This window comes from Aquarana catesbeiana, linkage group LG03, assembly GCF_042186555.1.
Source record: "Aquarana catesbeiana isolate 2022-GZ linkage group LG03, ASM4218655v1, whole genome shotgun sequence".
NCBI lineage: Eukaryota > Metazoa > Chordata > Amphibia > Anura > Ranidae > Aquarana > Aquarana catesbeiana.
This window is the reverse complement of record NC_133326.1, coordinates 677,543,284-677,558,925: the sequence shown is the minus strand read 5'-3', so window position 1 is coordinate 677,558,925 and position 15,642 is coordinate 677,543,284. Positions and strand designations below refer to the sequence as shown.

Genomic DNA, 15,642 nt, shown 5'->3' with positions numbered 1-15,642 from the left:
TCAAACATGTGTTACCCAAAAAGAACCAGACAACATGCAGGCACTATAATGCCCCCCTTCCCATCCTTGAAGTCTCATTTTCCCCTTCCCCACAGCTCCATCCAGTCAACATTCCCCTTCCTGGTATGTGACAGCAAGGGTGCTTGGTGATTGGCCCAGTGCTGTCACATGTGTAACACAATTGGAAGTTTAAACACGGTTTGTTTCTGGGAGCTGAATAGAGCAGTAAAGGTGAGCATGTGCTATTAGGAAACAGGGTATTAAAGTAAACCCTACATGGGCAAAGCACGGGTTCACCTTTAAAGAACTAAATATAATAAATTATGGCTTTCTTATTTATCAAACAGTGCATTGTATGTAACATTTTACCTTGAGGTATTTTGAACAAATGGCATAGTCCACTAAGGTCACCTGTTGAGGAAGTACATCTTGGAAAGAGATTAACTGAAGATGAATGTTCCAATCAACGAGTCAAGTTTTCCTCCCCAGGCATGGGCTTAACCTGTACTAAACCAAATTCTGAATACTATCTCTTTATATCTGAGCTCTAAAGTGCAATATGGCCTTATCAAAAGGGATCTCAGAAAAAAATGAGTAGTTGTAGTTTGTGAGACTAGAAAGGGTTATAGAAAAAATGGTCCTCTAGTAGCCCACAGTCATATCGTTTAAAAATGAAGCACCACTGGTACTCTCCATGAAAGTGGGAAACCTACAGAGATCTGTACAAGGCACCTGTGTCCTCCGATAGGTTAAAAAACCCTAGAGTGAATGCTGTGGATGTGAAGACATCTGCAGTTGATATCTCGATGTCAGTTGATAAATCTTTATTCAACAGACTGGACAAGAGTGATGGACGTCCAAGCTTTTGAAGCTACACTTTCATGTCTTGGCACATTTGAAAGGCAAAGCCCCTAAAGTTGGCAATAGATGATTGTTTTTTTTTTCTGTTTAGCCAATAGGCTAAAAAAACAAAAAAAAACAAAAAACATATTCCTCCATCCACACAACCGATGTGGATAGAGGGAACCCCCCCGCCGGGACATTGTATTCCGACAGCTGCAGAATACATGAATATGAAACCAAAAATGGCTTCAGAAATGTTCCAGTTGTGTATCTAAAGCATTCTAGATTTTGTTTTGGATAGATAAAAGAAAGATTTGATCCCCTGTAAGTTTTTATTTCTATCTGTGCGCTCATCTGGGAGATTCTACTTGTTCTGGAGATCATTGTCACAGGGACAGAAAGTGAAATTCTAAATTTTAGAGTTGTCAAAAGAACAGGAGGTGAGGCCAAGTTCTTCAGTAGAGTTACCTATTTCAGTAACAATGAGGATTTCTACAGAAATTTGTGGGAAATTTCCACAAAAGGAACCTGACCATAGGTTCTAACCCACTAAAGCTGCCCATACGCATTAAGATTTTTTTTTCCATTCAGCCTGCTTGCTGTGCAGAAAATACAGCATGGATGGGGGAATGGCCACCCACTAAATGGGCCAGTTGTCAAAATACCCAAACAGTGTCTGCATTTAATTGGATGCAGTCACTGTTCGTTCACCGGTTTTCCACTCAGCTCTTTCGACTTTTCAGTTGAGAGATATCAGACAGAAGGCGGACAACAATTTCAGCTGGTTCACCAACTGAAAGCTAAAATAAAAGGCATTGTCTAGACACTTTCAGTTTATCAGATTTGTTTTATTTGGATTAGCTCAGAAGATGCAAATGCATTAATTATATAGAACATTTTCATCTATACAGGTTACTCAGTATTTGAAAAAAGTTCACTTCAAGAACCCCATGGGTGAAGAAATATACTTTGATTCCAGTGGAAACTCACCAACTACTTATGATCTCCTGAACTGGCACCGGAACTCTGACGGCAGCATTGACTTTGTAAAGGTCGGCAAGTATAGTATACGAGAGACCCAACTGAGGGAGCTAAGCATCAATGTCACAGCGATCAAGTGGATTACAGGACATCCAGAGGTATGTTGTTCAAAGCTTTTGGTTGAGAACTCCCTCCCGACTCTACTATTTAAAACTGAACTCCAGCTTGCATGGTTGTAGAAGCTCCTCTTATGAAACTGCTTACTTTGATTTCACTGAAAATGCTGTGAGCTGCTCGCAATGTACATTAGAAGCTACAGAAAGTCAAATAGAGTCCATCTCAGATACTGACTGGGAGCCTTCCACCATCATCTTACTCTTTTCCTCTAAGGCTGTTTGTCTCTGGCCCACGCGTTACAATTCAATTTCAGGTCTTTTAATCTTGGAGGCCCAGCATGGCATTTGGGTGTTATCTAAGATGGTCTTCATGCACCCCATTCCTTCAGACTGAAATTACCCACCACAGTGTTTTGATATTTATGTAGTGCTAACCCCCAGGAACCGCTGGATAGGTTGGGTCCTCCGTGCTTCGCCTTAATCAATGACTTCAGTCCCTCTGACACACTAGGTTAACTGAACCTTGCAATACAGAAATCACTGAAGGCAATACCGGGTACACAGGTACACAATAATAATGCTGGGTCAGGAAACAGACACTAAAAAATTAGTAAAAGCAAGGCATATTGTATCGTCACACAAGTGATTAGCACTTCCACATGGAAGCACTAGGGTCATCGGTTCACATCCCAACCGCTACACTACCTGCTTGGAGTTTGCATGTTCTTTCTGTGCCTGTGTGGGTTTCCTCCTACACTCCAAAGACATGTTGGTAGGTTAATTGTGGATCCTGTCTAAATTAGCCCTATTATATGTATGTATAATTGTGAGTTAGGGACCTTAGATTGTAAGCTCCTTTAAGGATGTGAATGTACAATATAGATGTAAAGCACTGCGTAAATTGATGGTGTCATATAAGAAGCAACAGTAATAGTACTACTCAACATATGGTGTAGTCAGTAGTATGTATTGTAAAGGATAACACTATGCACCAAGATCAGCATAAATAGTAGAAAGATCACTGTAAAGCAGCAATGGACAGTAATGTGAATGACTTTACTGTGTTCAGGAGACTATACTGCCAAAGTGCAATAATGGCGACTAGGCTAACTGGGCAAGGGTACTAAATGAATAATAGATTGGGGCTAGTAGAATGGCTTTATAAGGGCAGTCTTTTATTGTGTTCTTCTTCCGGCTGCAGTAGGGGCCCATACGCAGCACTGGTGCACTTATCAGCAGTCTTCATGAATTAGCATGCAGCATAGGTGCTATGTGATAAGCATCCTGCTTCCAGTAACTCAGTCCCTGGTATCAATGTTTAAATGGTGAGCACTCTCACCAGTCCCACTGCCGCTGTTGGAAAGGAGCCTCTTGCCTCTTTGCAGATGGCTCTGGTGATCAGAAGTGAAGGAGTGGAGAGTAGGAAGATATTCCAGTCTCCCTGCAGCAAGGAAGAGATGGATGGGATTGCCCCAGTCTATGCAGCGCTGCCCCCTGTGTCACCACTCTCAGGTCTCAAGCTCCGGTCCCAGCCATTCTACCCTACCGTAGAGATGTGGGAACACTGGCTGATGTGCTCACATAGACTCCCACACTGCCAAGCAGTCTGTGAAAGCAGTACAGTAAAAGCTATTCCACCACTTCCCCTCTGCTTCAGGGCCCTCTGGAAACTGTTAGGTCAGGGTCCATGAGTCCCATTTTATGGTTGATGTTCCAGACTTCAATTCCCATGATCCTCAGTGTCCTGCATAGAAGTCCATAGAGTTTCCTGGCTACAGCCCCCCCCCCCCCCTGCTGGCTGGAGGGAATAATGCAACTCAACATCCAGCATAGCAGTAGAAAGTGAAAGTAAAACTGACTGTAAAGAGGACAATGTCTCCTTCATGTTTCTGTAGTCGAGGACCTGGCTACATTTACAAATCCTACCTCAAGAAGCAGACCACTGGTAGCATCAAGGCTGGGGGCTCTTGAGAGGAGGAATGAAGCAGGGGCTTTCAGAACAGCACCTCCTGGCCCCTCCCACCAACTATGAGAGATGAGAGACCCAGTAATTACATCACTGGGATGAAAATAAGGTTTGTATGAAAAATTGAAAGTTTTATTTAAAAATGTCTTTAGCATGTTAATGAGGGAGGAAAGCAGGGACCAGGGAAGGCAAAATCTAAGCATGTTGAGCTCGGGCTTAGGCTAGCTGATAAGTGTGCTGGGAAACTTTTTGTTTGTTCTTGATATGCATTGCCTTCCATTTGCACCTTGCTGCAAAGGCAAGATATAAATTGGCTTATTATGCCTCGTTTCCACTGAGTGGATCGGTTCGGGTCGGTACAGTTTGAATGGCCTAGAATGGTCCGGTCTATTCTGGTGAGCGTTTCCACTGCAAGTGGGACCACAAGGGGCCATACAGGGTTTAGAAAAAATACCTCAGCATAGCACAGCAGAGGGTTTTCTGCCAGCCAATCAGTGGAATGTATCGTAGCTCTGCCCTAACCGAACCGTTCCATTTTCTATGGCCCCACATCTGAAGCAGGACCCTGAATGGAGCGGTACGGATTGGTTGTATGGGCCGCTTTCATAATGGAAATACCCAAAATAGCGTACTGTACCGAACCGATCCGCTCAGTGGAAAGGAGGCATTAGTGTGCCTCTCAGGCTGGATCACTCTGGGGAGTAGTGTGGGTTATGTCGTGTCCACTGCAGGAGTTCCAGCAATGATCCCCATGACTAAGCTCCCGGGGGATGGAGCGAAACATGTTGGGGGCGTGGCGTGACGGAAACCCAGGCTGAGGTTATCTCTCTCATACTACCATAGGACTCTGTGGATGTGTGGCATCAGGGGTCTTTCCTCTATTCCTTCCAGTAGATATAAATTGGGGTGCTTACCATCTTTTTGTATAGCCTGTTTGCTGGATTTGATGTGGGGACACTATGGATTCCTTCAGCTGCCATTGTGCTCTTGCTGGGCGTTTGATGTGTCCCTGTGCCTTTAAGGAGGAGTGGGCACCCTCTAGACAAACCTGCCTTTAATTTATCCACTGATATTGGTGCTCCAACTTGGATGCTCTCAAAACGATTGAGTTCGGACTGCAGTATACAGGGGAACCTTGGCGAGGTAATACGGCTTTCACATTTATTTGCAAATGCGTGCAAGTAAACCCTCCATTTTTAACATGAAGTGTTATGCCCCGTACATACGGAAAATGTTCGATGGGAGCTTGTTGTCGGAAATTCCGACCGTGTCTAGGCTCCAACGGACATTTTCCATTAGAATTTCCGTCACACAAAATTTGAGATCTGGATCTCAAATTTTCCGACAACGTAAATTCCGATCGTGTGTACACAATTCCGACGCACAAAGTTCCACGCATGCTCGGAATCAAGCAGAATAGCCGCACTGGCTGTTGAACTTCATTTTTCTCGGCTAGTCGTACGTGTTGTACGTCACCGCGTTCTTGGCGATCGTAATTTCCGACAAGATTTGTGTGACCGTGTGTATGCAAGATAAGTTTGAACCAACATCCGTTGGAAAAAATCCATGGATTTTGTTGTCGGAATGTCCGATCGTGTGTATGGGGCATTAGACGGTGTTTTTGTCTTTTTGCAGGCTGGCTGGTAAGTGTGCTGGGAAATTTTCTATTGCATGTGATGTGCTAAGCCCTCCCGTGTGCACCGTACTGCAAAGGCTACTTATAAATTGTGTGGTTGCCATATTTTTATATAGGTTGTTCCCTCAGCTCTAACCCATACCTTCCCCTACTAATCAATATATAAAAAAAAAGCTTCTTATTTACCTGCATGTACTACATGATACAGCAAGTCCCATATCTTCTCCCTTATGGACGGCATAATGAGAGGGTCCTTCTTCTTGTGCCAACGTTGCTTCCCGGATAATCTGGACACTTCCCATAGGCTGTCCAGTGGTGGGATCCTCTTATGGTGCGTACACACGATTGGACATTGATCGGAATTCTGACAACAAAATCCATAGATTTTTTCCGACGGATGTTGGCTCAAACTTGTCTTGCATACACACAGTCACACAAAGTTGGTCAAAAATTCCAAACGTCAAGAACGCGGTGACGTACAACACGTACGACGAGCCGAGAAAAATGAAGTTCAATAGCCAGTGCTGCTCTTCTGCTTGATTCCGAGCATGCGTGGCACTTTGTGCGTCGGAATTGTGTACACATGATCGGAATTTGCGCAAACGGATTTTGTTGTAGGAAAATTTGAGAACCAGATCTCAAATTTTGTTGGACGGAAATTCCGATGGAAACTGTCCGATGGAGCCCACACACGGTCGGAATTTCCGACAGCAAGCTCCGATTGGCCAATTTACGTTGGAAAGTCCGACCGTGTGTACGGGGCAATAGGCTGTAGAAGACTAAGTGGTGTGATGACAGTGAGGAGGGGCAACAAGACTGGTAAGCGAGCGGCAGAACTGGACTGCAGCACTGGATCACCAGTTTCTACTCATGCAAGAGGCACATGATAAGGGGACATGTGAGTAAAAAAGGGTTTTTTTTTTTTCAAAAAATGTTTTTTTTTTGGAATGAGTAGGGTGGAAAGTGTGATATGGAGGGGTTAAATATATGAAGGTGTAATGGAAACAACATATGAAGCACCATAATCTAACCTTCAGACAAAATGTTGGATCAATAAGTTATTGTGTTTATTCTCCCCCTAGATCCCTCACTCTGTCTGCAGTGAGAGTTGCTCCCCTGGATTTCGGAAAGCACCACAGAAAGGGCAGCCCATGTGCTGCTTTGACTGCATTCCCTGTGCGGAGGGGCAAATATCCAGCCAAGAAGGTACTTTTTTTTGGCAAACTCTTTTAAGCACTACTTGAATCTAAACTGCAATATGACCTAAAGCAGGGGTACTGAATAAAAATTCACAGAGGTCTGGTGGGTAACATTTTCTTTCTGCAGAGGTCCGAATCTCATTTTTCTTCTATGGTTCAGGTCTTTCACATCACAGCCCCCTTTACATTAGAGTCCTCAGTCCCCCCTTTCCCATCACAGCTACCCTTACATCACATCAGAGCCCCCCAACATTACAGCCCTCTTTACATCACAGCCCCCCTTGCAATCACAGACCCCCACTTACATTACAGTCCCCCTTGCAATCACAACCCCCCACATCACAGCTTCCCCCCTCCTGACATCACAGTCCCTTTTTAATCACAGCCCTCTTCTTCACATCACAGGCCCTTATATTACAGCTCCCCCCTCTCACATCACGGCCACCCTATATTATATCTCCCCCCTCACATCACAGCTCCCCATATCACAACTCCTCCCTCTCACATCACAGCCGCCCATCTCAAAGCTTCCTCTCTCACATCACAGCTCCCCCTTCTCACATCACAGCCCCCTATATCACATCACAGCCCCCTATATCACAGCTCCCCTCTCTCACATCACAGCTCCCCCTCTCACATCACAGCTCCCCCCTCTCACATCACAGCCCTCATATCACAGCTCCCCCTCTTGCATCACAGTCCCCCACATCACATCACAGCCCCCTCTCACATCACAGCCCCCATATCACAGCTCCCCCTCTTGCATCACAGTCCCCCACATCACATCACAGCCCCCTCTCACATCACAGCCCCCATATCACAGCTCCCCCTCTCGCATCACAGCTCCCCCTTCTCACATCACACCCCCCACATATCATATCACAGCCCCCATATCACATCACTGCTTCCCCTTCTCACATCACAGCCCCCCATATCACATCACAGCCCCCCTCTCATATCACAGCGTCCCCTTCTTACATCACACCCCCCCCATATCACATCACAGCCCCCCTCTCATATCACAGCGTCCCCTTCTCACATCACAGCCCCCCATATCACATCACAGCCCCCCTCTCACATCACAGCGTCCCCTTCTCACATCACACCCCCCACATATCACATCGCAGCCCCCCTCTCACATCACAGCTTCCCCTTCTCACATCACACCCCCCACATATCACATCGCAGCCCCCTCTCACATCACAGCTTCCCCTTCTCACATCACACCCCCCACATATCACATCGCAGCCCCCCCATATCACATCACAGCCAGTGGCGGCTGGTGCTCAAAATTTTTGGGGGGGGCGCAAACAAACTGAAAAAATCTGAAAAACACTGAAAAAACATCAATTGCAGCCTCACTGCAGCCTCACATCAATTGCAGCCACTGTGCCCATAAAATGCAGCCACTGTGCCCACCATATGCAGCCACTGTGCCCATCATATGCAGCCACTGTGCCCATCATATGCAGCCTCTGTGCCCATCATATGCAGCCTCTGTGCCCATTATATGCAGCCATTGTGCCCATCATATGCAGCCTCTGTGCCCATCATATGCAGCCATTGTGCCCATCATATGCAGCCTCTGTACCCACCATATGCAGCTTCGGTGCCCATCATATGCAGCTATTGTGCCCATCATGTGCAGCTTCTGTGCCCACCATATGCAGCTTCTGTGCCCACCATATGCAGCTTTTGTGCCCACTATATGCAACTTTTGTGCCTACCATATGCAGCTTCTGTGCCCATAAAATGCAGCCACTGTGACCCCCCTCGCACCTGCCTCAGACACTTACCCCATCAGGGTGACAGCAGCAAGCTGTGGAATGGGCTGGCGACGGCTCCTGCATCCTCCATGGTTCCCGTGCATCTCCTCCTGCATTCCGCGGGGCACGGGGCACGCACACCGGCAATACTACTGCCCTTGCGGGAGGAGGTCCGGCGCTTACTGGGCTGTTGGGTCCTCTCCTCCTGTGTCTGTGTGGGCTGCAGAGGCGGCGGAGGAGTCCGATCCTCCAGCTTCCTCCCATGTGTGTCTCTACCGCCAAAACTCCAGGCATCCAATAGGATGCCCGGTGCTTTGGCCAATCGGGAAACAGGTCTCACTGACCTGCCTCCTGATTGGCGGGGAGGCACTGTGGTGTAAAAATAGCAAAAATCAATTCGCTATGGTCATGCAACAGGGTGGGATCAGGGCACACTCTCTGCGCCCTAAGCTCACCCTTTTATGAAGCCTATTAGAGCCTCCCATGCTGCCATAGGAGTCCATGCGTAATGCGTACGGCATCCTGAAAGGGGCCGGGCGCATGGATAGGGCAGGGATTAGGGGGGGCGGCACCCGTCCACCCCTGATCACAGCCCCCATACCACAGCTCCCCCCTCTCACATCACAGCCCCCTATATCATAGCTCCCCCTCACAGCCCCCCATTTCATAGCTCCCCCCTCTCACTTCACAGCACCCCATATCACAGTTCCCCCCACAACCCCTGACCTAAAGGGTTTGTATGGGCATTACCTAAATTTACATTCAACTTTCCCCCGTATGTTTCAGAATTCATTTATTTATGTTATCCTGTTCTAGCAGCAAAAAAATGATTTTGCCCTCTGTGACACCATCACCAGGCTTTTGACATTCCTGCAAGGGCAACTGGTGAAAAGAGGGAACAGCAAAATGCCCTACATCCGATTCTATTGATGTAGCCACCCCCTTTCCCCAAGAACTACACCTCCCAAGAGCCCTTTCTTTACACACAGTGTTTGAGCAGGCCCTTTGAATTCAAGGCAGCAGTAGTATTTATCTGGGAAAAAAATAATGTTTGCATGTGGAGGTGGACAGAAAGTGTAAAGCCCCATACACACGATAGGACTTTGTACAAACTTCCCCTTGGATTTTTGTACAAAGGGCGTTGGCCATAAGTTTGTATTGCATACAGACGGCAGGACTTTTCCAGCCAACTTTCACCAAATCACGTGGTTTTTCAGCTCTTTACCACCACCCTTTGGTCAGCCTCTGTATTGTTGTCTGATATTGTGTCTATCCCGCCACTTTTATCAGCGAGATTGACACCTTGCGAGCCGGGTTCACACTGGTGCGGGGATCCGACTTGGATCCTCGCCAATGCCAGGCAGATCCCGGCCCCTCACCCTATGTGAATGAGTATGGGGTACATCGTACCCCTACCCATTAACCTAGGGAAAAAAGTGTCAATAAAAAAACACACTACACAGGTTTTTAAAGTAATTTATTAGGCAGCTCAGGGGGTCTTCTTCCGACTCCGGGGGTCTTCTTCCCACTTCGGGGGTCTTCTTCCGACTTCAGGGGTCTCTCTGGCGTCTTCTCCCGGTGTCCGGTTCTTCTCCGCTCTCTCTGGCCTCTTCTCCCGGTGTCCGGTTCTTCTGCTGGGCTCCTCCGCTATCTTCTGCCGCTCTTTTGCTAGTGGTGGCCCGGACTTCTGCGTCATCTTCTTCCCTCTTCTTTTCTTCTGATGTTGACACAACGCTCTCTCTCGATGTAATGCTGTGTAAGCGCTCCGTAATGACTTATATAGGCATGGGGCGGGGTCACCGGGTGATGTCATCCAATGACTACGCCCCTTATGACCTCACAGTCCCAGCATACACGGGACTGTGACGTCATAAGGGGGCGTGGTCACCGCCTATATAAGTAATTGCGGAGCGATCACACACCATTACAGCGGGAGAGAGCGTTGTGTCAACATCAGAAGAAGAGAAGAGGGAAGAAGACGATGCAGAATTCCGGGCCACCGCTAGCAAAAGAGCGGCAGAAGATAGCAGAGGAGCCGGCAGAAGAACTGGGACACGGGGAGAAGACGCCGGAGAGACCCCCGAAGTCGGAAGAAGACCCCCAGAGTCGGAAGAAGACCCCCGGAGCTGCCTAATAAATTACTTTAAAAACCTGTGTAGTGTGTTTTTTTATTGACACTTTTTTACCTAGGTGAATGGGTAAGGGTACGATGTACCCCATACTCATTCACATAGGGTGGGGGGCCCCCTTATTAAAGGGGGCTCCCGGATTCCGATAAGCCCCCGCCCGCAGACCCCGACAACCAACTGCCAGGGTTGTCGGGAAGAGGCCCTTGTCCTCATCAACATGGGGACAAGGTGCTTTGGGGGAGGGGGGCCGCAGGGAGCCCCCTCCCCCAAAGCACCCACCCCCCATGTTGAGGGCATGCGGCCTTGTACGGCTCAGGAGGGGGGGCCCTCACTCATCCCCACCCCCTTTCCTGACCGGCTGGGCTGCGTGCTCGGATAAGGGTCTGGTATAGATTTTGGGGGGGACCCCCACGCCGTTTTTTTGGCGTAGGGGGTTTCCCTTGAAATCCATACCAGACCTAAGGGCCTGTTATGCTCCCAGAGGGGAATTCTCTCTCGCGCTCGCCGCAGTAGGAAAATGTGTTTTTCCTATTGCAGCCAGCGCGAGATGTACAGTACCCTGTCGCTGAGAACCAGCGCCATCGGATTGCGCTGGAAACATTCTCGCGGGCAGGTACTTTAGTTAGTACAAAAGTCCGACGGCTGTGTGTACACACGATCGGACTTTGCTCCATCTGACTTTTGTTGCCGGAAAGTTTGTCCGTTCGCACAGCCAATAAAGTCTGATGAAAACATTTTTTCCGATGGAGCGTACACACGGTCGGATGTTGCTCCAAAACAGCTAATTTGCATGTTTGTTGTCAAAAAGTCGTGTGTACGGGCCTTTAGAGATAGGTAGAGTTCTGTAATCCACCAGGCAAGGCTGACAATGGTGTTGTCAGACCGAACAGGAAATTAAAAGCACACTGGATTTCTGGCAAAATCAGCAAATTAATCTTCCTTTTCTTCCACCAGTTGGTCACTTGCAGGCCTACGCCACCCTGCTAGGGGTTGGCACAATTTGCAATTAGTCACCAATCAGTGACTTTTCCTTGCTCAGTGGTCCCACCACCAGTGCCAGGTTTAGACCTTGGAGCAGTACCGGGACAAGGTCACCTAGAGCCCACAGCAAACATGCCAAATTGCACTCCCCCAAGATGTATGAGCATTATGTGTCAGCAAAAATCCCCTCCCCCCACAAAAAAAATCAAGCACTAATCTGCATGCTTACCCACAAATCATAAATACCCCCTCTCATCACAAATCTCCCCCTCCTTGCACAAATCATCTCCCCCCACTCCAAATCCCCCTTCCAGCACAAACTTCCTTCCCCAGATTCCCCATCCTAGCACAAATGCCCCCTACACATCCCTACTAGCACAAATCCCCCTCCCCAAAAAAATGTTTTCCTCCTGGCACAAATCCCCTCCCCCCCACCATATTACCTTTACTAGCACAAATCCCCGCTCCTAGCACCAATCCTCTTCCCCCCTCCCTCCCTCCTCTCAACACAAATCCTCCCCCCAAATCACCACTCCTAGCTCACTTCCCCATTATTCCCCTCCTAGAACAATTCTTGCCCCCTGCCCCCCCCCCCCAATTCTCCCTCTCAACACAAATCCCCCCTCCCAATCTCCTTTTGGTGCCCCTGCATTTTAGATGATACCACAGCAGTGCCTGGGGCAGCCGCCCCTTCTCATACCTCCCAACTTTTTGAGATGGGATTAAGGTACACCTATTAGCAAAAGTATGTAGGCATAGGACACACCCCCTTCCATGCCCCCTTAAAGGGGAATTATAAATGAGGTTAAACTCACAAGTGGTTTTTACCACTACTATTACTTTATATTGGCCATTGAAATTTACAAATGCAGCAATGTAGAAAATTGGATGAAAGGTTTAGGACTGGGGAACATTTTTTTGAAAGATAAATAGTGCATTTTATATACAATTATATAGATCAGACCAAAAATGAGGGACAAATGAGGAGGAAAGAGGGACAGAGGGACTTTGTTCCAAATCAGGGACAGTCCCTCGAAATCAGAACTTTGTATAAAACAGAACAGAAGTGCCTCTAAGTGTAGCAATATGGTTACATTTAATGAAGGTACAACATTTCAATGAATGCAACTCACATGGTTGATGATTAAAACAGGCACATCTAAGTATGCAGGCATCCGGAGTAAAGCTGTCCACATAGATCATCCTCCCCACCACCATTGATGTCATCCCTTCCACACGGTACTCCATGAGCGCTTCAGGCCTCGCTTATAGATCGCTCTAATGCAGGGTAGTCTTCCCTGTCACGATTGCTGACTGACAGCGGTGAGAGGTGTGTAGGATGGTCTATGTAGACAGCTTTACCCCAGATGCCTGCATACTTAGATGTGCCTCATTTAATCATCAACCATGTGAGTTGCTAAATGTTGTACCTTCATTAAATGTAACCATATTGCTACACTTAAGGGCCTCTCTTCTCTTTTATACTCTGGATTTTGCTTCTAATCCCCTTGTAGAGGCTGCCATTTGTGGATGGACATTTTATGGATACACAACCTATCACATTGCTATCATCTTTTTATATGAAAAAATACAGCGCACACATGCAAAATGACATTTACCTCCTGCAAGGCTTATTTAAAACACCTAGACATTTTCAAAAAGCATTATCAAAAAATATGGGGATTTGGTCACACCATGTTGCTATATGGTGCTAAGTCCATTTACTGCGACAAAGTACCCCATGGTTAGTGGGTCCTACACTATCCATAGACTGGGAGATTCTGCTTCTCTGAACCATGAGAGCAATACACTCCTCTATATGGGAGAACTTGAGGTCTCCACCCATGACACAAGTGGACTCTAATGAGAGGCACTTGATGAGGGAGTGTGGTGCTCCTCACCCAAAAGGATTTGGTCAGAATCCATACAATAGACAAACAAGATATTTGGGGGGCACACCCTAAAAGATGCATTAAAGATGGTGCAGCCATAAGACCATACAACAGTTCTCCCATATAGAGGAGTGTATTGCTCACATGGTTTAGAGAAGCAGGATCTCCCGATCTATGGATAGTGTAGGACCCGCTAATCATGGGGTACTTTGTCGCAGTAAGTGGGCTTAGCACCATATATGGTGTTACCAAAATCCCCATATTTTTTGATAATGCTTTTTGAAAATGTCTAGGTGTTTTAAATAAGTCTTGCAGGAGGTAAATGTCATTTTGCTTAATTTATCGAAGATCATTTCTGTACATGTGTGATGATATAATTGTATTGTACATGCTTTTCCAGATTCCAGAAACTGCTTTCCATGCCCCAGTGACATGTGGCCAAATGAAAATAACACCATGTGTATCCCAAAGGTGATTGAGTTTTTGTCCTATTGGGAACCGCTAGGAATAACTTTGACCTCAACCGCCATCCTCTGCTCCTTCACTACCATCAGCATATTATGTATTTTCATCAAGTTCAAAGACACTGCCATTGTCAAAGCCAACAACCGTAACCTCACCTACCTCCTTCTTGTCTCTCTGTCTTTGAGCTTCCTGTGCACGCAACTCTTTATTGGGGAACCTCAAAAATTCACCTGCCGATTCCGCCAGGGAGCTTTCGGCGTCATCTTTGTTCTTAGCGTTTCATGTGTTTTGGCCAAGACCATTATGGTGATCACTGCTTTTCGGGCAACCAGGCCTGGAAGCAACATGAGAAAATGGCTTGGGCCAAAAGTTCCAGCCTCAACGGTTTCCATCAGCGCCTTCATCCAGTTATTAATTTGTATCTATTGGATGGTTCAATGTCCGCCTTTCCCTGAGAAAAACATGACGATCAAAACTGGAGTCATCATCTTTCAATGCAATGAATGTTCAGACACTTTGCTCTGGTGCATGTTGGGTTACATGGCGCTCCTTTCTTGCATCAGTTTTCTGGTGGCGTTTTTGGCCAGACAATTACCAGACAGTTTTAATGAGGCCAAGTGGATCACCTTCTCTATGTTGATCTTTTTGAGTGTCTGGATCTCGTTTATTCCTGCGTATCTGAGCACTCAGGGAAAGTTTATGGTGGCTGTTGAAGTGTTTGGGATCTTGTCCTCCAGTGGAGGGATTGTTGGTTGTATCTTCTTCCCAAAATGCTATATTATACTGCTAAGGTCAGAGCTTAACACCCGTCAGAACCTTCTTGGAAAAGGAAGATAAAGACCTGAATCTCTTTGTAACCAAGAAGACATTACAACTTCTATGCATTTTGTTGTGACAAGTAACCTATAGCAAATGTAAACCCTAACTGAATGACGTTAGTTTTCTAAGGACTTGTATATTATAAACAATTGCAATGTTTTTTCACCTTTTTTTCATCTTGGTTCTGTAAATCTTCTCCAGCCTCTTTCAGCTACTTTTTTCCTACTCACAAAGACCCTCCAACATCATTGCCCTCGACTGGCTTTCAGATAGTAATGACAATGGACCGTGCATGAGCAATGTGTCAGGGTGGATGCTTGTAGTGTCTTGGTGACAGGGTGACAACGCAAGAGAAAGATTTGGAGACAGTTGTCACTCTATAACAGAAAAAGTGCCTGAACAAGGACCTTCATGGCAGGACAGCCAGTGATTATGTAAATCAAATCTGCAAATGTAAAAAGACTGAAAACTTCTGAACAAATATAAAACTTTTAAAGATTATCAGAGATTTCAGCAACTGGGTTTGGATCTATTTGCTTGTTATACTCACTGTGGAACCTAAGGGGTTAATCCTCTGCATTGTGTAAAAAGGTTGCTTGATCCTGTTTTCTCTGATCCTCCCCTTCTTCCACTGTCCCCAATCGATCTCCTGATAGTACAGAGCCTTGGAGGCACTCTGCACATGCTCAGTTTGGTGTGTATTGCTAGAAAAAAATTTTTTTGGGAGAGTGCATGCAGGGCCGAGGTGGGGTAGCTGCCCTGGGCACTGTGGTATCACGTGAGGTGGGGGGACCACAAGAAGATTTGGGGGGGGGATTTATTTTGAGAAGTGGAATTTGGGAGGCGTCA

At 46.7% G+C, this 15,642-nt stretch overlaps 1 protein-coding gene across 1 annotated transcript in view; it reads left to right on the top strand.

The window, feature by feature from the left end:
• The window catches only part of LOC141134105 (extracellular calcium-sensing receptor-like), a 46,036-nt gene extending 31,225 nt beyond the window's left edge, over positions 1 to 14,811 (top strand). Inside the window, exons 5-7 of the mRNA XM_073623690.1 lie at positions 1,755 to 1,982; positions 6,625 to 6,748; positions 13,910 to 14,811. Of these exons, the coding sequence (XP_073479791.1) occupies positions 1,755 to 1,982; positions 6,625 to 6,748; positions 13,910 to 14,811 (1,254 nt within the window). The remainder of the gene's footprint in view (positions 1 to 1,754; positions 1,983 to 6,624; positions 6,749 to 13,909) is intronic.
• The last annotated feature ends 831 nt before the right edge of the window (positions 14,812 to 15,642 follow it).